At 42.3% G+C, this 23,579-nt stretch overlaps 1 protein-coding gene across 3 annotated transcripts in view; it reads right to left on the bottom strand.

Annotated features, from left to right (window-relative positions):
- Positions 1-23,579, bottom strand: part of KCNMB4 (potassium calcium-activated channel subfamily M regulatory beta subunit 4) — a 159,646-nt gene that overhangs the window by 86,111 nt on the left and 49,956 nt on the right. For all 3 annotated transcript variants that reach the window (XR_012222402.1, XM_073555524.1, XM_073555523.1), the window contains exon 2: positions 21,463-21,590. Coding sequence is in view for 2 of the 3 variants with exons in the window: in XM_073555524.1 (XP_073411625.1) it covers positions 21,463-21,590 (128 nt within the window). In the remaining variant the exon portion in view is untranslated. The remainder of the gene's footprint in view (positions 1-21,462; positions 21,591-23,579) is intronic.

The raw sequence follows: 23,579 nt of genomic DNA, 5'->3' as shown, positions 1-23,579 counted from the left end.
GATGAGGATCTGCAAGGAAGAATGGCACAGGATCCCCAAATCCAGGTGTGAAAAACTTGTTGCATCATTACCAAGACTCATGGCTGTACTAGCTCAAAAGGGTGCTTCAACTCAATACTTAGCAAAGGGTCTGTTATGACCATGTGATATTTCAGTTTTTCTTTTTTAATAAATTTGCAAAAATTTCTACATTTCTGTTTTTTTTCAGTCAAGATGGGGCGCAGAGTGTACATTAATAAGAAAAAATGAACTTTTTTGAATATATTCAGCAGCATGGGTCTGCTCCTATTTCTAAATCCATATTTCACAGTACAGATTTCTAAGTACAATACTCTGAATCAGACTAGAACTCTAGAATGCATTAGGCCACTCATGACTCCTACATTATTGTCATCATCACCATCTGACCGAGATGTTCTTCTGTTCCCACAGGTATGCATTGCTGAATTCCACCTCTCTCTCTCATGCTCCTGAATGCCCCATGTCAACTGCATTGTATTTTATATGGTATGCATTGCTGAATTCCACCTCTCTCTCTCATGCTCCTGAATGCCCCATGTGAACTGCATTGTATTTTATATGGTATGCATTGCTGAATTCCACCTCTCTCTCTCATGCTCCTGAATGTCCCATGTGAACTGTATTGTATTTTATATGGTATGCATTGCTGAATTCCACCCCTCTCTCTCTCATGCTCCTGAATGCCCCATGTGAACTGCATTGTATTTTATATGGTATGCATTGCTGAATTCCACCTCTCTCTCTCATGCTCCTGAATGTCCCATGTGAACTGCATATGGTATGCATTGCTGAATTCCACCTCTCTCTCTCATGCTCCTGAATGCCCCATCTGAACTGCATTGTATTTTATATGGTATGCATTGCTTATCCATAATTGTACTCCATTCTTGTTATTTTTGCCACACATCTAAGTGGTCTAGATAACCCCTTCCCTCTTTTATGACCTCTGCTTAACTCTGTGCATTTGGCCTGGGCAGTCACACCCCACTTTTCACTCACACCTGATTGTCTTTAGCTGCACATATATTCAGCACCATTGGTCTGCTCCAGATGTAGTCAGCTCCATCTATTTCAAAATTCATGTTTCAAAGTACAGATTTCTAAGTACAATACTCTGAATTAGACTAGAATTCGACTGGAATTGACTGTAAGGTAACAGACTATAACACCACAACAATGTTTCACCTTCTTTTTACTATCTCCCCCAGACTCCTCTATTTCTCCCTAACTCCTGCAATCCCTCCACCCAGTAAGGAACTTGTCATTTCCCCCTCCATCCTTCCCAGCCATCTCACCTCTTCGTCACAACTGTTCCTCCACATACAATCCTTTTTCTCCAGACACACACGGCCACATCATCATGTCCTATCCTGCTCCCACCTTCTAATGCTCTGTCTACTACTCCTCATTGCTGGCGACGTGTCCCCAAATCCTGGCCATCCTCAACACATCCCTATACTCACTTCTATCACCCTGCCACGACCCTGTACACGTCTTCACAACCATGATAACCTCATACCCATTCATCCAGCCCCCACTCCCCCAACCCCCTTACCTGGAGCCCTATGGAACGCACACTCTGTCTGCAACAAGCTGTAATTTATCCATAACCTCTTTATCACCAACAAACTCTCATACCTTGCCTTCACTGAAACCTGGCTCACTCCATCTGACACAGCCTCTCCAGCTGCGCTTTCCTATGGCGGATTCCATCTCTCTCACACCCCTCGCCCCAGCAACAAACGTGGTGGAGGAGTTGGCTTGCTCCTGTCTGATACCTGCTCCTTTACCACAATTCCTCTGCCACCCTCCGCTCGTTCGAGGTGCACTCCGTCCGCATCTATTCCCCCTTCAACCTCCAACTGGCTGTCATCTACTGCCCCCAGAACTAGCCATCTCCACCTTTTTCGACCACTTCACCACCTGGCTACTCCATTTCCTTTCTGCTGACATCCCCACCATCATCATGGGCGACTTCAACAACCCCATTGATACTTCCACCCCGGCTGCCTCTAAACTTCTATCGCTGACGGCTACCTCGGCCTCACTCAATGGTCCTCTGCGGCCACTCACAAAGATGGTCACACGCTGGACCTTATCTTCACCCGCCTCTGCTCTCTCACTAATCTCAATAACTCACCCCTCCCCCTGTCTGACCACAACCTACTGACTTTCTCTTCCCTCTCCTCTCCTACTGCGCAACCCCCGCTCCATAAACTTTCTCACCCTCGCAGGAATCTCAAACACCTCAATTTACAATCACTCTCCGAGTCCCTTCTCCCTCTTACAGACATAGCTTCCCTTCAAGACACAGATGCTGCCGCCACTTTTTACAACACCACAATAACAGCAATACTTGATTTGGCTGCCCCCCTCACGCACAGCAAAACTCGAACAATCAATAGGCAGCCCTGGCTGACCAGGCTGACCAAAGAACTGAGACAGGTTTCCAGGGCCGCTTAGCGGAGATGGAAGAGAACCCATTCTACTGATCACTTCAGCGCATACAAGCAGTCCCTAGCCAGCTTTAAGTCCACTCTCTGCCGCAAAACAAACTTACTTTGCATCTCTCATATCCTCCCTGTCTCACAACCCTAAACAGCTCTTCAACACTTTCAATTCTCTACTCCGTCCCACAGCACCTCCTCCCTCTCCTCTCATTTCTGCTGAAGACTTTGCCTTCTTCTTTAAGCAGAAGATCAACACGATCAGACAAAACTTTGACCCGCAGCCCCCAATGCCCCTCTTAGCCGCTCAGCCCTGTTCTGCAAAAGCCAGCTTCTCCACCATGACAGAAGATCAGCTCTCCACTCTTCTGTCAAGATCACACCTCACCACTTGTGCTCTCGACCCACTCCCGTCCCATCTCATCCCTAACTTGGCCACAGTCTTCATCCCATCTCTAACTCACCTCTTCAACCTTTCACCTACAAATGGGGTCTTTCCCTCTTCCTTCAAACATGCCTCAATCACACCCATCCTCAAAAAGCCCTCCCTTGACCCATCCTCTGTGTCTAACTATCGCCCAAAATCTCTACTCCCTTATGCCTCAAAACTACTGGAACAGCATGTATATCTTGAACTGTCCTCCCACCTCTCCTCCTGTTCCCTCTTTGACCAGTTACAATCTGGCTTCCGACCGCATCACTCAACTGAAACTGCCCTAACTAAAGTCACTAACGACTTACTAACCGCCAAGAGCAAGCCGACACTACTCTGTCCTCCTTCTCCTGGACCTGTCCTCTGCCTTCGACACCGCAGACCATTCCCTCCTGCTACAGACTCTCTCATCTCTTGGCATCACAGACTTGGCCCTATCCTGGATCTCATCATACCTAACAGACCGAACATTTAGTGTCTCCCTCTCACACACCACCTCCTCCTCACCTCGCCCCCTGTCTGTCAGTGTTCCTCAAGGCTCTGTCCTGGGACCCCTACTATTCTCCATCTACACCTTCGGATTGGAACAGCTCATAGAATCCCACAGTTTGCAGTATCACCTCTACGCCAATGACACGCAGATCTACCTATCTGGACCCGACCTCGCCTCCTTACGGACTGAAATCCCACAATGTCTGTCTGCTATCTCAGCCTTCTTTTCTTCTCACTTTCTCAAACTGAATATGGACAAAACAGAATTCATCATCTTTCCGCTATCTCACTCTACCCCTCCACCAGACCTATCCATCAATGTCAATGGCTGCTCTTTCCCCAGTCCCGCACGCTCGGTACTTTGGGGTGATCCTCGACTCTGCGCTCTCTTTCAAACCACATATCCAAGCCCTCGCCACCTCCTGCGGCCTCAAGCTCAAAAATATTTCCCGGATCCGCTCATTCCTCAACCACGAAACCACAAAAACACTAGTGCATGCTCTTATCATCTCCCGCCTTGACTACTGCAACATCCTACTCTCTGGCCTCCCCTCTAGCACTCTGGCACCACTCCAGTCCATACTACACTCTGCTGCCCGACTAATCCACCTGTCTCCCCGCTATTCCCCAGCCTCTCCCCTATGCCAGGCCCTTCATTGGCTTCCTATTGCCCAGAGGCTCCAATTCAAAACCCTAACCATGACATACAAAGCCATCCACAACCTGTCTCCTCCATACATCTGTGACACAGTCTCCAGGTACCTACCCGAACGCAACCTATGATCATCTCAAGATCTCCTTCTCTATTCTCCCCTTATCTCTTCTTCCCACAACCGCATACAAGACTTCTCCCGTGCTTCCCCCATACTCTGGAACTCTCTGCCGCAACACATCAGACTCTCACCATCAATGGAAACCTTCAAGAAGAACCTGAAGACCTACCTGTTCCGACAAGCCTACAGCATGCAATGATCTTCGGTCTACAGAACCACCACACGACCTGCTCTACCCTCTCCTACTGTATCCTCACCCATCCCTGTAGACTGTGAGCCCTCGCGAGCAGGGTCCACTCTCCTTATGTACTTGTGTGTCCCTTGTCTTACACATGTTTATTATACTTGTCTATATTTCTCCTTTTCACATGTAAAGCGACATGGAATAAATGGCGCTATATAAATGCATAATAATAATAATAATTTACCAATAGCTGCAATGAAACAAAGAGTGACAAATTTAAAGCGGTCTGACTACTTTCCGTACCCACTATATGTTCAATGTCCTAATGCACACTCAGTACGGAAGGCAGTATAACTGGGGGACTGGACTAGGCAGGGTACATTTGTGTCTTGTTACAATGGAGATGTAAAAGCCTGCACAGGACATGTAGATGCCAAACAACAGATTTCCATAGACTGTGAAACTGTTTACAAATTTGATTCAATTTTCCTTTTAGATGCCCCGGAGCAATAAAGAATGATTATGAAGGTGCACATGGCCCTTTCTGCAATGTGTATATTTCAGACTACTTACCACTTAACAGCTCATTTATCTTTGTTTCTCTAAGCAAAGTACAATTTTAATACAAGGTAATGTGCCTTAGAAATACAAAGAAACTGCAGAAGGATATCCAATGTCTTGCAATGCCTAACCTATGAGTATTACTAGTTTCCTCTCCTGTTCTTCGTTCTTTGTAAGATTTGAAATGTAGGAAGCTGAAAAGGTCATACTGTTTGCATTTAATAATCGAGGTGGCTTGGAAAGAGATAACAAATTACTCAACAGATTTGCATTTTAAGTCTCATGGTAAAGTGGAATTGTCGAAAAATCATCTAGCTGACAAGAGAAACACATACAAAAGCAATGCAAAGAGTAGTGATTTACCCTTAATGAACAGCTTAGAATGCTCAATAACAATGCAAAAACCTTCACTTTTCACCCAATATGTAGGGCCACGCATTAAACTACAGCAGTTTTTCCAACAGCATAAATTGTTATAATTGCAAGAAGCTTGCAAAAACAATCAACTTTGCAATTTACCAATTCTTAAAAATTCCTCCATTCTTGATACCAAACTGATTTTTAAATGTATTGTTACTGCTCATTGCCTAGGTTATCAACTATCACTGCAAGCTAACAGCGATGGAAAGTCTCTTAGGCTAGGTGAGCAGTGCTTACAAGTTCTCTTGAATAGAGCTTGTAAGCATTGCAGATAAACTGGCCGAATCCAGCCTGTGTCACTGCACTAACCCGATGCTGCAGAGGCAAAGCTTATCAAAGAAAGTAAAAAGGGGTCGGCAGCTCAACAATGCGGCTGGTTCAAACTATCACCCCTGGCAAGCAAGAACTTTAGAGTTAAAGGAGCTTTGTTCTCCTGGAAAAGAGACAACACTTTAAAACACCATAAATGACTTGATAGGATCTGCAGAAAGAGTAGCATGATCACTGTGACAGATTTGCCCTTTAATAATGTATACGTGTACATGGCAGATGTCAGAAGAAAAGGAGGAAAAGCTGAATATTTTAGGCTTTCCCTTTGTCTCCTAAGCCACAGCCTTGCTATGATTAAACAAAATGTTTTAAGTATGAGGTCTCCATTTCCAGATGACACATCAGGAGGAGGAGAGGTAGTATATAAAGGACCAGGCAGTCTCTGGTGTATGTAATCACAAAAACTGCCCAAGAGATCACATGAATCCCCACTCAAGGGTAATATACCATCCAAAATTCAATATCACCTTATGGTAACCAATTCAATCTTATTCAAAGAAGTCTGGTACCACACAATGGTATAAAGTTATAAAAATACATCTTTATTAATATAAAGCACAATACAACAAGAAAGGTGTCAGACACTAGTTAGGGACGAAAAGTATCATGGAGAATCCCACTCTATGAACTGTCAGCGACATGTAATAAACCCACATATAGGCAATAATCAGGGGGAAAAAACACACATACCGCCAATATAGCAATTATTATTGTCCATAACGGACATACTAATGGCTAAATGCACAACCCCCTCTGAACATAAGCCCGAACGGCGCTAACCGCAACCGGGTAAACAATAGCGGATAAATTACCTTGTGTGTGTCAGCTGGTGGGAAATCCTGGACGTCCCTTCTGCCCCGACGCGCGTTTCGCACTGCTTTTTCCGGGGGGGGGTGTCAGGGCAGGGGGCGCCCAGATCTAAATACCTAATCTCATTCCACCATTGGCCAGAAAATGTGACTTCAATCATGAATATAAATGAAGCGCCAAATCAGCGCCTGTGCAGTAAAAACCCGAAGGTCCTGTGTACAACTATGTGTGAAGAAGCATAAACGGCGCATGCGTCTAATCACATGAGACTCACCAACCAATAGGGGGAATAGTTAGCAATCACGTGGCTCGGCAGCGACAGGTCCTAGTAGGACATGTTGAAACCGCAACTCACAACCGATCATGGCATAAACCCCCGGTGGCTCTGTAGATCGGCATGCGCACAGCCTCAGAAAATTATAAATACTCATATTATAGTGAATACAAGTAAATGCGCCTATATATAAGAAACCATATAAATTCAATAAATCACATATAATAAAAATACAATATAATAAAGTAATAAAAAATCAAACTAATAATAATATACTGAGATATATACAGTGGGGAAAAAAAGTATTTAGTCAGTCAGCAATAGTGCAAGTTCCACCACTTAAAAAGATGAGAGGCGTCTGTAATTTACATCATAGGTAGACCTCAACTATGGGAGACAAACTGAGAAAAAAAAATCCAGAAAATCACATTGTCTGTTTTTTTTTCCATTTTATTTGCATATTATGGTGGAAAATAAGTATTTGGTCAGAAACAAAATTTCATCTCAATACTTTGTGATATATCCTTTGTTGGCAATGACAGAGGTCAAATGTTTTCTGTAAGTCTTCACAAGGTTGCCACACACTGTTGTTGGTATGTTGGCCCATTCCTCCATGCAGATCTCCTCTAGAGCAGTGATGTTTTTGGCTTTCGCTTGGCAACACGGACTTTCAACTCCCTCCAAAGGTTTTCTATAGGGTTGAGATCAGGAGACTGGCTAGGCCACTCCAGGACCTTGAAATGCTTCTTACGAAGCCACTCCTTCGTTGCCCTGGCGGTGTGCTTTGGATCATTGTCATGTTGAAAGACCCAGCCACGTTTCATCTTCAATGCCCTTGCTGATGGAAGGAGGTTTGCACTCAAAATCTCACGATACATGGCCCCATTCATTCTTTCATGTACCCGGATGAGTCGTCCTGGCCCCTTTGCAGAGAAACAGCCCCAAAGCATGATGTTTCCACCACCATGCTTTACAGTAGGTATGGTGTTTGATGGATGCAACTCAGTATTCTTTTTCCTCCAAACACGACAAGTTGTGTTTCTACCAAACAGTTTCAGTTTGGTTTCATCAGACCATAGGACATTCTCCCAAAACTCCTCTGGATCATCCAAATGCTCTCTAGCAAACTTCAGACGGGCCCGGACATGTACAGGCTTAAGCAGTGGGACACGTCTGGCACTGCAGGATCTGAGTCCATGGTGGCGTAGTGTGTTACTTATGGTAGGCCTTGTTACATTGGTCCCAGCTCTCTGCAGTTCATTCACTAGGTCCCCCCGCGTGGTTCTGGGATTTTTGCTCACCGTTCTTGTGATCATTCTGACCCCACGGGGTGGGATTTTGCGTGGAGCACCAGATCGAGGGAGATTATCAGTGGTCTTGTATGTCTTCCATTTTCTAATTATTGCTCCCACAGTTGATTTCTTCACTCCAAGCTGGTTAGCTATTGCAGATTCAGTCTTCCCAGCCTGGTGCAGGGCTACAATTTTGTTTCTGGTGTCCTTTGACAGCTCTTTGGTCTTCACCATAGTGGAGTTTGGAGTCAAACTGTTTGAGGGTGTGCACAGGTGTCTTTTTATACTGATAAGTTTAAACAGGTGCCATTACTACAGGTAATGAGTGGAGGAAAGAGGAGACTCTTAAAGAAGAAGTTACAGGTCTGTGAGAGCCAGAAATCTTGATTGCTTGTTTCTGACCAAATACTTATTTTCCACCATAATATGCAAATAAAATGAAAAAAAAACAGACAATGTGATTTTCTGGATTTTTTTTTCTCAGTCTCCCATAGTTGAGGTCTACCTATGATGTAAATTACAGACGCCTCTCATCTTTTTAAGTGATAGAACTTGCACTATTGCTGACTGACTAAATACTTTTTTTCCCCACTGTAAACAATATCCATAAATAAGTGCATAGTGCTTAGTTTACAATTTATAAATGCCAAATGATTACCGCTAGTCCAATATTTTATATTCTAATATATAGACAAAGTGCAATTACATAAAAACAATTTGTGCTACAATAATCACACATAATGCATAGCCAAATGGTGGTCAAAAAAGGCCACAAAAATAACTGAAAAAACAACATAATACAATGTAATAAAAAGCTGAACTAAACATGTTCTTCTGATGCCGGACCACAAATTGATATTCCAAGACGACCTATCAAGGATGGCGCACATGATCAAACCATGGATGAAGTGACTAGAATAAACAATAATGAATAATTAAAACATTATAAAATACAGAAGTATTAAAAGCAACCCCCCACCCCTCACTATAAGGCTACTATATGAAAGCACCAAACCCTGCATTTTCATTCAGCCCTTGGGGAGTTAAAGTTCCCAATCGAAAAATCCATTGGCATCCCTTTTTGGCCAAATGATTGGACAGATCCCCCCCTCTAGACCCCAAATCAATGGCATCAATTCCCTTAATAGAAAGAAGCCTAGAATTACACTGATGATGTTTCCTAAAATGTTTAGGAAGAGTTTTTAGAGTTGTAACATCCATAATGGTTTTTCTTTATCTATATCAAGGCAATGTTCACGTACCCTCACCCTGAGTTCTCGGCTCATCATACCTATATAGATTTTCCCACACGGACACTCTGCATAGTAAATCACACCTTTTGTCGAACACATATGTGCTCGAATTTCAAATTTCCTTAATTGATCAAAATTTAGAAAAGTGAATGCTTTCTTCATATTGGCGCAGCCCTTGCAGAGACCGCAAGGAAAAAATCCTTTGCGTACTGGGTTTCTACTAATTCTCTCTTTGTTCTTAACCTCATAGGGACTGTGAACCAAAATATCACGTAGGTTCGGAGCCCTTTTTGCCATGAACAAAGGAGAGGGTGGCAAACATTGCTTGAGAATCGGATCAGTAAAAAGAATTTTCCAATATTTTTCAAAGATCTTTCTGAGATCACACCATCTGTTGTTGTAGTTCGTTATGAACCTACCTGGTTACCATCATCCTCCTTGGACGAGATAGGTAGATTTTTATGTAAAAGTTGATCCCTTGACATATTTTTTGCTCTTCTGTATTCTCTTTGAATGGCACGATGTCCATAGCCACGATCTTGAAAACGTTTTTTTTTAATTTGTGATTGTTCATCAAAATGTGATTCCTCAGAACAAATCCTTTTTGCACATAAAAACTGTCCGATTGGAATACCAGATATAGATTTGGGATGAGCGGATGAGGCATGCAGGAAAGAATTAGTAGAAGTAGGTTTCTGGTAGATGGATGTGGATAAACGGCCATTCGGAAGCATTGAAATTGATAAATCCAAAAAATCGATTTGACGTACAAATTTATAAGTTGATATTTTGATCGTTCACATTCAGATGATCCATGAAAACCTCAAGGTCCACAACTGGACCCTCCCAAATGAACAGTATGTCATCTATATAGCGGATCCAGTTGTGAACCCGATCAACATTGATGTCACCCTCCTGGAAAATTGACCACTCCCATGCCCCCATAAACAAATTGGCATACGAGGGGGCACATGATGGCCCCATAGCAGTGCCTCTCTGTTGTAAAAATATTTTGCCATTGAAAATGAAGGCATTGTGGGTAAGAATAAATTTCAACAGCACCAAAATAAAAGATGCTGTCTCACTGCTAAGATTACTTTGTCTTAGGTACTTTTCAACAGCTCTTAGGCCATTCACATGTTCAATTGAGGAGTACAATGCCTGTTAGTAATACATTTTCCAAATGACTTAAGGCCGCAGTGGTGTATTTTATGAAAGATGGTAGTTGTACCACAAGTGGTTTCAAAAAATACTCCACCACATCACAGATGATCTCACAGAGACCTTCGTTAGCAGAAATTATTGGTCTTCCAGGGGGGTTGAGGGGATCCTTATGCACCTTTGGAAATAAATAAAAGGTAGCTAATCTGGGGTTAAGCTCTTATAAACCTCCAAGAGTTTTTTTGGGATGATGTTGTCTTCATGTGCCTTCCTCAAGATGTCAACCAATTCCATTTGGAATTTAGTCATGGGGTTATAAGTAAGTGGCTTATATTCGATGGAATTATCAAGAATTTTATATGCCTGGGCCTCGTACATAGTATTAGGCCAGATAAATATATATTCCCCCCTTTATCAGCCATCTTGAAGACAACTTCATCCCATTCTCTCAATTGCTGCAAGGCCTCCCTCTCAACCCTAGTCAAATTATTAAATGTCATATTTTTGGACTTCCTCAAGTCTTCTATATCAAGTGACACCATTTTCATGAAAGTATCCACTGCAGGTACCGTAGTTAGAGGGGGAAATTTTTTGGACTTGTTAATTAACTTCATAGGGAAAACAGTACTTACTGTGGAAGTATTCTCCTCCATTAATGATTCCAAAATTTCAATGGCCTGTAATTCCTCTCTATTAGGAATCCCATCATCTGTTTCTCCTCTGCAATGCATCCTTTTCAAGACCAATTTTCTTGAAAAAAGATGAAGGTCTTTTATGACCGTGCATGGGTCTAAATCAGATGAAGGTGAAAAGGTCAATCCCTTGAACAATACATTTTCCTGAGCCTCAGTCAACTGATGTGAGGATAAATTAATTACCTTAACACCATAGTTTTCTGGTTTCCTCATAGAGGCATTTTTCTTATATGCTTGTCTCGTTTTGGGGCCATATCTTCCTTCAAAATTGGATCCCCCACTTTTACTCAAGGATGAGATGGAAGCCATGGAGGAGCTTCTAAAGAAATTCCTTTTAACTGATTCTTTCTTAAATTGCCAACAAAAAATCTTATTTGATTCAAAATCTCCCGGATCTCTTTCATATTTCTTCTGCTAACCCTGGCTGATATTACTCTCCCATTTCTCAATATCTTTTTCCAGGTTTTTTACCTTTTCCTGAAATTTATCCACACCAAGTTCTTGTTGGAGAGATTTTTGAAGGACATCTATTTCTGCTTCAATAATCTTTAATGATGAAGTGTTTTTCTCAATAATAATGGCAATAAACTCCAAGGAACATGTGTTTGCCGCCTTTATCCACCGATTAATCAAACTCTCATCACCCAAGTCAAATGTGGGAAAAATATTAATTCTCAATCCCCTTGGAATAATCTTTTGGACAACATAATTTTCCAGGGTAATCTTGGTCCACCAAATCTTTATTTTTTTTATGTAAAACATTTTTGTATTTTTTAATGTTCTCATTGCAGTCATTAGTAGTGAAAGTAGAATGTCCAGCACCTTTCTGAAAAATATTTGAGGCCTTAGCCTGCCAAGAACTCTCTTTAGCTTTTTCACACATAGTTGTACACAGGACCTTCGGGTTTTTACTGAGCAGTCGCTGATTTGGCGCTTCATTTATATTCATGATTGACATCACATTTTCTGGCCAATGGTGGAATGAGGTTAGGTATTTAGATCAGAGCGCCCCCTGCCCTGACACACCTCTGGAAGAAGCAGTGCAAAACGCGCGTCGGGGCAGAAGGGACGTCCAGGATTTCCCACCAGCTGACACACACAAGGTAATTGTTTACCCGGTTGCGGTTAGCGCCATTCGGGCTTATGTTCAGAAGGGGTTGTGCATTTAGCCATTAGTATCTATATATGTCCGTTATGGACAATAATAATTGCTATATTGGCGGTATGTGTGTTTTTTCCCCCTGATTATTGCCTATATGTGGGTTTATTACATGTCGCTGACAACTCGTTAGAGTGGGATTCTCCATGATTTTTTTCGTCCCTAACTAGTGTCTGATACCTTTCTTGTTATATTGTGCTTTATATTAATAAAGATGTATTTTTATAACTTTATACCATTGTGTGGTACCAGACTTCTTTGAATAAGATTGGATTGGTTACCATTAGGTGATAGTCTCTGGGGTATGTATGGCCACATATGGTGATCCACTGGACTGCCTTCATAATGTACTTTTATATTTCAGTTACCCATTAGCACATGCCAGTACGAGGTACACGTGGAACTTTAAATGAGGTTTCCTTACTTCAAAAGTTATTCTACATAGGTCCAGGGTGGACTTATAAAACAAAAATCCAATATTCATCTGTGATGAAGGAGCATCCGCCATCTTGGATATGGGGCCTAATGCTTGCCTCATGTCTGAGCTTGGCCTGTCCCAGTAATGCCATTTTGGTCTGAGTTCACAAGAATTACAGGCAGCTAACTGCTCCTACCCCCCCACAGGGCCTGTAAGCATATTGAAGAAAACAGGATTTAGTGCTCCAATGTTGAATAGCAAGGCCTTTTAGTATGATAATGAGATAAGGCCAAAACAGAACTTCAAAGCTTGAGTAGGAGCCACGCCAGCATGGGGCAGGAAGGTGTCTGGGGGCTTCAATTAGAATATACCAGTCAGCTGGACACAGAAATACACATCCATTGTCTCTCCCAGCCGCTCCGACTCCATTCTAGGATCAAGGATTATGAACACACCTTTCAAGTTATAAACTCATAAAAAATATCTGCATGATCCTGAGGAAATTGCGCATCTGGCAGTGCGCCTCCTGAGTCGGTGAAGGCTCTGGGACCTGAGATATAGAGATTGGCCCTCCACAGCGACCCACTGGGGCCATGTTTGCTCTCCACAAGACAGGCAAAACAAACCGCATTCACCGGTACCTCTCGTGTCCTGATCCGATCATCCTGGAGGAAGTTACCCCCTTTCTTAGATATTGGGAATAAGTTCTGCAGGGAGCTAAAGGGTGGAGATTATTAGCCCACCCTCTGACACAGGGGGGAGGAACCCAGCATGCTTACGAACTCGGAGCACATGGCAGACACTATCTCTCACAGAAGAACCAGATGATGATGATCTAAGAAGGAACTGGGGGCAGACCTGCCAAGGGAGCAGCGGCCCACACTTTGGGGTCTGTCCGGCGACTAAGATTCTTGTACCTGTGGACTGCAGAGCTCCCGGCATCCACATGCAACCTACAACCTGGTAAATTGACCTCCAGCTTAATATCTAAGTCTTGTACCATTATTGTTATATTTTTACTCTGACTGCAAATCCACTGTAATTCCGTTGTATAGCTTACTGTATATTTCTGTAATTATCTAGTGCGCCCTTAAGGCAATTAAACCATAAAATTAGTCTTGGGCTGATGATTTTACTCTGTTTACGGATCTTAGAATACCCAGCGGGTAACAGGACATCCTCCCCGGCGGCCATTTGCTCTAGGTGCAGTTCCCTTACTGACCTGAGAGACAAAGGGGGCGCCGGAGAGCTGTGCCTGTGTAGTTACGTCACATTGGTGACGTGGGAGGAACCGCGTCCTTCCTCCACACATCTCCTGGACTATCACTGCTTTTGTGCACTTGTTAGTGTGTCCCCTGCTAGTCTCAAGGCATAGATCCACAAGCAGTGTCGGGAGAGCGCTGCAGCTAATCCATGGCTGCGACCTTAAGCTACCAGACACTTTTAGCAGAGACTTACTGTATTTCACTTGAGAACTAAGGATCATGGATGTTGAAATATAAAAGCTGTTTGCACGATTCCAACATAGAAGAGTATTCCCAACATTCCCAACACAGACTTTTATAGCATATCCACAAAATATTCAATAACTGTCTAATAGATGCAGCTATGATAGCAAAAGGGATCCGCTGAAGATGGATATGACCCATGTCTATCAGTCATCTATGTGAATAGGGGATCTACCGAAGATGGCCATGACCCATGTCTATCAGTCATCTATGTAAATAGGGGATCAGCCAACGATGGCTATGACTCATGTCTATCAGTCATCTATGTGAATAGGGGATCTACCGAAGGTGGATATGACCAATGTCTTTCAGTCATCTATGTGAATAGGGGATCAGCCAACGATGGCTATGACCCATGTCTATCAGTCATCTATGTGAATAAAGGGCTCTGCTGAAGAAGGCTGTGACCCATGTCTATCAGTCATCTATGTGAATAGGGGCTTTGCTGAAGATGGCTGTGACCCATTTCTATCAGTCATCTATGTGAATAGGGGATCAGCCAACGATGGCTATGACCCATGTCTATCAGTCATCTATGTGAATAAGGGCACTGCTGAAGATGGCTGTGACCCAAATCTATCAGTCATCTATGTGAATAGGGGATCAGCCAACGATGGCTATGACCCATGTCTATCAGTCATCTATGTGAATAAGGGCTCTGCTGAAGATGGCTGTGACCCATTTCTATCAGTCATCTATGTGAATAGGGGATCAGCCAACGATGGCTATGACCCATGTCTATCAGTCATCTATGTGAATAAGGGCTCTGCCGAAGATGGCTATAATCCATGTCTATCAGTCAACTATGTGAATAGGGGATCTACCGAAGATGGCTATGACCCAAGTCTATCAGACATCTATGTGAATAAGGGCTCTGCTGAAGATGGCTGTGACCCATGTCTATCAGTCATCTATGTGAATAGGGGATCAACCAACGATGGCTATGACCCGTGTCTATCAGTCATCTATGTGAATAAGGGCTCTGCTGAAGATGGCTGTGACCCATGTCTATCAGTCATCTATGTGAATAGGGGATCAGCCAACGATTGCTATGACCCATGTCTATCAGTCATCTATGTGAATAAGGGCTCTGCTGAAGATGGCTGTGACCCATGTCTATCAGTCATCTATGTGAATAAGGGCTCTGCTGAAGATTGCTATGACCCATGTCTATCTGTCATCTATGTGAATAGGGGTTCTGCAGAAGATGGCTATGACCCATGTCTATCAGTCATCTATGTGAGTGGGGGATCTGCTGAAGATGGATATGACCCATGTCTAACTGTCAGTTATGTGAATAAGGGCTCTGCCGAAGATGGCTATAACCCATGTCTATCAGTCAACTATGTGAATAGGGGATCTACCGAAGATGGCTATGACCCATGTCTATCAGACATCTATGTGAATAAGGGCTCTGCCGAAGATGGCTATGACCCATGTCTATCAGTTAACCATGTGAATAGGGGATCTACCGAAGATGGCTATGACCCATGTCTATCAGTCAACTATGTGAATAGGGGATCTACCGAAGATGGCTATGACTCATGTCTATCAGTCATCTACAGTATGTGAATAGGGGATCTTCCGAAGATGGCTATGACCCATGTCTATCAGACATCTGTGAAAAAGGGATCTGCTGAAGATGGCTATGACCCATGTCTATCAGTCACTTATGTGAATAAGGGATCTGCTGAAGATGGCTATGACCCATGTCTATCAGTCATCTATGTGAAAAGGGGATCTACCGAAGGTGGATATGACCAATGTCTTTCATCTATGTGAATAGGGGATCTGCCGAAGATGGCAATGACCCATGTCTATCAGTCATCTATGTGAATAAGGCATCTGCAGAAGATGGCTATGACCAATGTCTATCAGTCATTTATGTGAATATATGGTAAATAGCTGTGCTAAGAAGACAGTAACACTTATAGCATGTCCTTGTGGATGACTATGTAGATATGGGAACTTAAAAGATGGAAGCCAAGAGTGAAGATCAGGTTCATATATGAAACCTTGAACTTGACACATCTTCCCAAGCTGAAACTTTGGCTCAGCCGATTTCACTCCAGCTATAAAGGAATCAGTTAGCTTTATCTTTCTACAAAACATTGTGTGCTTTAGGAAAACCATCAGTGGTGTAATTTCTGGCTCTGCAGTGAAGACAGAATAGTGATTTGGTTGCCGCAGCCTAACTCATACTAATAAATCACTGCAGACTGCATGTGAATGCAGGCAATGCAGTATGTCTATTGTCCTTCATTCAATTACCCCAAGATAGCTGAAACAGAACAGCACCTAAATCACATTGCCTGCAGAACTTTACTATACTTTGTGCAGCCATATGTTTACACTAAACTTAAAAAAAAAAAAAAAAAAGAATAGTTACACACCAAATTTACAACCTCATCTAAAGTCAGAGTCACAGTAAACTGGCTCCGAATAAACTGCTTCCTACTCAAACACTGGCAGGATTGTAAAACACATGGTAAGCAATCGGCAGCAACTGTCTTTTCTGGAAAGAAGCACATGGTCATATATTTGTTAAAGGGCCCCATAACATTTTGCTAAAATTCTGTCAACCTAGAAACAAGGTCCTGCATAGTCTGCACCCAGCTCTCGGTACACAACTTCTCATATGTTTCTTTAATACATCAGAATTTCAGCAAAATAAATGATCATTTAATGTGGCCCAATTAAGCATATACATATATTAGGAAGAAATTTCTAAATTGGGACCTCCTTCTAGGGCTCAGAACTAAGAGCAGTTGTGTAAGAGCGACTCCAACTCTGGTGGAATCTGGTGGACTCAATCCTCCCATACATAAGATGATTATTCAATGGAATACCCACCATGTACTGCAATGATTCGCATGCTGCCGCCATTGCAGAGGAGATGCATGACCAGCTGAATCATGGAAGTTCGAGATGGCAAGCAGCAGGTATTTTAAAGGGAACCTGTCACCTGTTTTGGCCACTATAAGATGCGGCCACTGCCTTTCAGGGCTTATCTACAGCATTCTATAATGCTGTAGATAAGCCAATAAGCCATTGGTCCAACCGGAAAGATAAGAAAAATAAGTTTTATTATACTCACCCGGGAGGGGGGTGCGGTCCGGTCCGATGGGTATTGTGGGTCCAGTGCCTCCCATCTTCTTGCGACGGCGCCCTCCTGCTTGCTTCATTGCTCCCTGGCAAGTACTGCAGTGAGCAGGCGCCGGGAAAGGTCAGTGGGGCCCAGTGCTTGGGCACTGCAGGAATTTCAACAGGGCAGAGAAGCAGCGCAGGAGCGTGATGCCCGGGGAGCGATGAAGCAAGCAGGAGGGTGGCATCGCAAGAAGATGGGAGGCGCCGGACCAGGACCTGTGGCACCCATCGGACCGGTCGCCCCCCTGGGTGAGTATAATAAAAGTTATTTTTTTTTATCTTTAAGGTCGGACCGGGGGCTTATCAACAGCATTATAGAATGCTGTATATAAGCCCTGAAAGGCAGTGGCCGCATCTTATAGCGGCCGGAACAGGTGACAGGTTCCTTTTTAATCTATCACAATATGACACATTGTTTACAACAGGATTCTGTGTTAAATGTTTTAAAACATTTCACAATTTTAAAAAAAGAACTCTTGAAATTTCAGCATTCCCTTTTGTTTCAGGAAACAACACATGTACATAGTCACAATAGTCAAATCCTGACTACATTTTGTATTAAAATGTCTAATGAGCCTGAGCAAAGGTCATTGTGGAGTAACGGGGAGCAGGGTCAGATGTGATATCAGCTGTGTATAGAGGTGTTACCTGTCATTGTAATCCTGCCTTTGGTTAAGAGATTTTCTAGAACTCTTTGTCAAAGGACCAGAAGTATAAGTCTAAAAAAGCCCCAGTAGCCAAAGTCAAAATTGCAAGATTTCTTAATTTTCTTTTTTAGTAAAGATAATATTTAAAAAAAAAAACCTTTGCCCAATTATTTTTTACCATACATGTAAGAAAAAACCTGATTTAACCAATAGGTCATTCTTTGGTTATGACTTCCCTTTAAAAAGCGGTAGCTTTCATGATAAAATTCCTTTTAATTGCGGTTCTTTACTTTGCTGTGGGTGTGGAAAGCTGCTTTTTAAGTGAATTTTTTGTCTTATAGAAACAATTTTAGCGCCAATTTAAATACAATTTTAATTACAATTTTAATATTGCAACAGTGTTTTCCTTATGGTAATGGTGAAGCTCAGAAGGAGTGAGAATGTTCTTGTGAGAAGATAGCAGAGAAAAAACACACAAGAAATTACGTAGTGCTGGCTTTTCCTTGTCATTTACAGGCATCCATTTTGTAGTCTGTAGGCCAATACCATAATTACTGAAGGCAGGCAAAAGAACTTTCCGAGTGAAATGATATCCATTACACCAAGTTTTCAGCGTGGACTTAAGATTAATGAAGAGAGATACATGCTAAGCGTGTGTGAGTTTATTATACATCTTACAAAATTTTACGGTGGATTGGTCATCAACAGATCTTAGACCTGATGAGGCTGGTGTACTTTGAAAACTATTGTCAAAACTGGTGTACAACTATATTTAAAAGTTTTCCTGCCTGATATTAATCCCTTAGCGACAGAGCCAGTTTGCAGCATGACCGGGCCAATTTTTACAATTCTGACCACTGTCACTTTATGAGGTTATAACTCTGGAACGCTTTAATGGATCCCGCTGATTCTGAGATTGTTTTTTTGTGACATATTGTACTTCATGTTAGTGGTAAAATTTCTTTGATAAGTCTTGTGTTTATTTATGAAAAAAACGGAAATATGGCGAAAATTTTGCAATTTTAAAACTTTAAATTTTTATGCCCTTAAATCAGAGAGATGTGTCACACAAATTTCTTCATAAATAACATTTCCCACATGTCTACTTTACATCAGCACAATTTTGGAAGCAAAATTTTTTTTTGTTAGGAAGTTATAAGGGTTAAAAGTTGACCAGCAATTTCACATTTTTACAACAAAATTTACAAAACCATTTTTTTAGGGACCACATCATATTTAAAGTCATTTTGAGGGGTGTACATGACAGAAAATATCCAAAAGTGGCACCATTCTAGAAACTAGACCCCTCAAGGTGCTCAAAACCACATTCAAGAAGTTTATTAACCCTTTACGTGCTTCACAGGAACTAAAGCAATGTGGAAGGAAAAAATTAACATTTAACTTTTTTTTTGCAAAAAATTTACTTCAGAACCAATTTTTTTTATTTTCACAAGTGTTAAAAGAGAAAACCAACCACAAAATTTGTTGTACAATTTCTCATGAATACGCCGATACCCCATATGTGGGGGTAAACCACTTTTTCAGCACAAGGCAGAGCTCGCAAGGGAAGGAGCGCAGTTTGACTTTTTCAACGCAGAATTGGCTGGAATTGAGATCGGATGCCATGTTGCGTTCGGAAATCCCTTAATGTGCCTAAACAGAGGAAACCTCCAACAAGTGACCCCATTTTGGAAACTAGACCCCTTAAGGAACTTATCTAGATGTGTGGTGAGCACTTTGAACCTTCAAGTGCTTCACAGAAGTTTATAACGTAGAGCCGTGAAAATAAAAAATCATTTTTTTTCCACAAAAATGATCTTTTCGCCCCCAAATTTTTATTTTTACAAGGGTAACAGGAGAAATCATACCCCCACAGTTGTTGTTCGATTTGTCCTGAGTATGCTGAAACCCCATATGTGGGGGGAAACCACTGTTTGGGCGCATAGGAGAGCTTGGAAGGGAAGGAGTGCCATTTTGGAATGCAGACTTTGATGGAATGGTTTGCGGGCATCATGTTGCGTTTGCAGAGCCCCTGATGGGCCTAAACAGTGGAAACCCCCAACAAGTGACCCCATTTTGGAAACTAGACCCACTAAGGAACTTATGTAGATGTGTGGTGAGCACTTTGAACCTTCAAGTGCTTCACAGAAGTTTATAACGTAGAGCCGTGAAAATAAAAAATCCATTTTTTTTCCTCAAAAAAGATTTTTTCGCCCCCAAATTTGTATTTTTACAAGGGTAACAGGAGAAATCATACCCCCACAGTTGTTGTGTGATTTGTCCTGATTACGCTGATACCCCATATGTGGGGGGAACCACTGTTTGGGCGCATGGGAGAGCTTGGAAGGGAAGGAGTGTGGGCATCTTGTTGCATTTGCAGAGCCCCTGATGGGCCTAAACAATGGAAACCCCCCACAAGTGACCCCATTTTGGAAATTAGTTAGACCCCCCAAGGAGCTTATCTAGATGTGTGGTGAGCACTTTGAACCCCCAAGCGCTTCACAGAAGTTTATAAACGCAGAGCCGTGAAAATAAAGTCTTTTATTTCCACAAAAGTGATTTTTTTAGACCCCAATTTTTAGACCCCCAAAGTTGGTAAATAGTGGAAACCCCTCAATTCTTGCTCCAACCCTAACCCCAACACACCCCTAACCCTAATCCCAACCCTAGCCCTAATCCCAACCCTAATCCCTAATCATAATTCTAACCCTAATCTTAGTTCGCCCTAACCCTAATTCTAACCCTAGCCCTAACCCTAGCCCTAACCCTACTCCTAACCTTAACCCTAGCCTAACCTTAACCCTAACCCTAGCCCTAACCCTAATGGAAAACTGAAAAAAATATTTTCTTTATTTCGTTATGTTGGCCTAACTAAGGGGGTGATAAACAGGGGGGTTATGTACTATTTTTTTTATTTTGATCACTATGATAGTTTATCATAGTGATCAAAATGAATGAATGGAATCTGCCAGCCAGAGATTCCATTTTGTTCCAGATCCAAGATGGCGGCACCCACCGGAGGATGCCGGCGGGACGCGGGACCACCGGGAGGGGACCCTGGACCACAGAGAGGTACCGGGGGGGGGGGGATCAGGGACCCTAGTTCTCTCTCCTCTGATGTGCGATCACATCAGAGGAAAGAGAAATTTAATGCAAAATCGCGGCTTCTTTTTTTTTGCGGTCGCCGTTATAGGGTTAATAACGGCGATCGCAAAAGCGGAGTCGGTAAAAAACGACCGATTCATGTTCTCTGGGGTCTCGGCTACCCCCGGCTGCCGAGACCCCGGAGAAAATCCGACACTGGGGGGCGCTATTCACTTTCTCCACAGTGCCGTGAATTAGCGGCGCTGTGGTTTATGTACACTTAATTACCGCCGTTAAAAGGCGTATCGGCGGTCGCTATGGGGTTAAAATGAGCTTTAACATAATATACGTACCTTCTATGCTGGTTAAAATAGCAGATAAATGGCTGGAATCCAATCTCTTGGTTCCAATACTTCTCCCATTGTAGAACATTGTCTGAATTCTTTTGGTTCTCTCGCTCACAAGGAGGAATATACGAACACTGTTGGGATAAATGTAAAATAGTCAATTTTCCACTGAAACAGAAGCGATATTTCTGTATACTTTCTTTATGCCACGTTCACACTATCAATATTTGGTCAGTATTTTACCTCAGTATTTATAAGCCAAAACCAGGAGTGGAACAATCAGAGAAAAGTATAATAGAAACACGTCACCACTTCTGTACTTATCACCCTCTCCTGATTTTGGCTTACATGTACTGAGGGAAAATACTGACCAAATACTGAATGTGTGGATGTGACCTTAAAGTGATACTATAATTTCATAGGATCAGAATGAGACAAAAATATTGCAATAAAAATGAATAACGTTTTTAAACTTAAAGTACATATTAACAAAATAAAAGTAAAAAACGCATAGCTTAAGGGGAAGACCATTGTAATAATAAAAAAAACAAAAAAACAATTCTTATCTTTATTTTCCCACCACCATTACTAGAACATAAATACAAAAATGGTGACTTCTTGGGGATTTCCCCATCTCTCACAACTGTTCAGAAGTGTCAAGAAGGGAGGACAGTGTTTAATGAGGTAGGGTATGGTCTGAGAGACTTCATGTCAGAAACTGGTGAAAATTAGAAGGCAAATCATTTCAAGCTCATACAGGTCATTTTCTGATGCCATAACAAAGAGATTAAGGTGTGCCACATTTATTAATAACTGTGGTGCATCAGTTTGAAGCCCCCCACAGACTCGATCAGGCTTGGACTGGCCCACATGATAACAGGAGAATCCTCCGGTGGGCCACCATCCTATTATATGAGCAGTACTTGGCACTATACATTTGAATCACAATGTACAGACAAAGGCGGCATCTTATTCATTTACTAATCTACCATGTTAATCTCTCTCTCTCTATATATATATATATATATATATATATATATATATATATATATATATATATATTGAATGTATACAGTGGGGCAAAAAAGTATTTAGTCAGTCAGCAATAGTGCAAGTTCCACCACTTAAAAAGATGAGAGGCGTCTGTAATTTACATCTTAGGTAGACCTCAACTATGGGAGACAAACTGAGAAAAAAAAATCCAGAAAATCACATTGTCTGTTTTTTTTTCATTTTATTTGCATATTATGGTGAAAAATAAGTATTTGGTCAGAAACAAGCAATCAAGATTTCTGGCTCTCACAGACCTGTAACTTCTTCTTTAAGAGTCTCCTCTTTCCTCCACTCATTACCTGTAGTAATGGCACCTGTTTAAACTTGTTATCAGTATAAAAAGACACCTGTGCACACCCTCAAACAGTCTGACTCCAAACTCCACTATGGTGAAGACCAAAGAGCTGTCAAAGGACACCAGAAACAAAATTGTAGCCCTGCACCAGGCTGGGAAGACTGAATCTGCAATAGCCAACCAGCTTGGAGTGAAGAAATCAACTGTGGGAGCAATAATTAGAAAATGGAAGACATACAAGACCACTGATAATCTCCCTCGATCTGGTGCTCCACGCAAAATCCCACCCCGTGGGGTCAGAATGATCACAAGAACGGTGAGCAAAAATCCCAGAACCACGCGGGGGGACCTAGTGAATGAACTGCAGAGAGCTGGGACCAATGTAACAAGGCCTACCATAAGTAACACACTACGCCACCATGGACTCAGATCCTGCAGTGCCAGACGTGTCCCACTGCTTAACCCTGTACATGTCCGGGCCCGTCTGAAGTTTGCTAGAGAGCATTTGGATGATCCAGAGGAGTTTTGGGAGAATGTCCTATGGTCTGATGAAACCAAACTGGAACTGTTTGGTAGAAACACAACTTGTCGTGTTTGGAGGAAAAAGAATACTGAGTTGCATCCATCAAACACCATACCTACTGTAAAGCATGGTGGTGGAAACATCATGCTTTGGGGCTGTTTCTCTGCAAAGGGGCCAGGACGACTCATCCGGGGACATGAAAGAATGAATGGGGCCATGTATCGTGAGATTTTGAGTGCAAACCTCCTTCCA

This window comes from Dendrobates tinctorius, unplaced genomic scaffold, assembly GCF_039654945.1.
Source record: "Dendrobates tinctorius isolate UK_male_01 unplaced genomic scaffold, ASM3965494v1 ptg000224l, whole genome shotgun sequence".
NCBI lineage: Eukaryota > Metazoa > Chordata > Amphibia > Anura > Dendrobatidae > Dendrobates > Dendrobates tinctorius.
The sequence above is the reverse complement of the archived record's forward strand: the minus strand, read 5'-3'. Positions and strand labels throughout refer to the sequence as shown.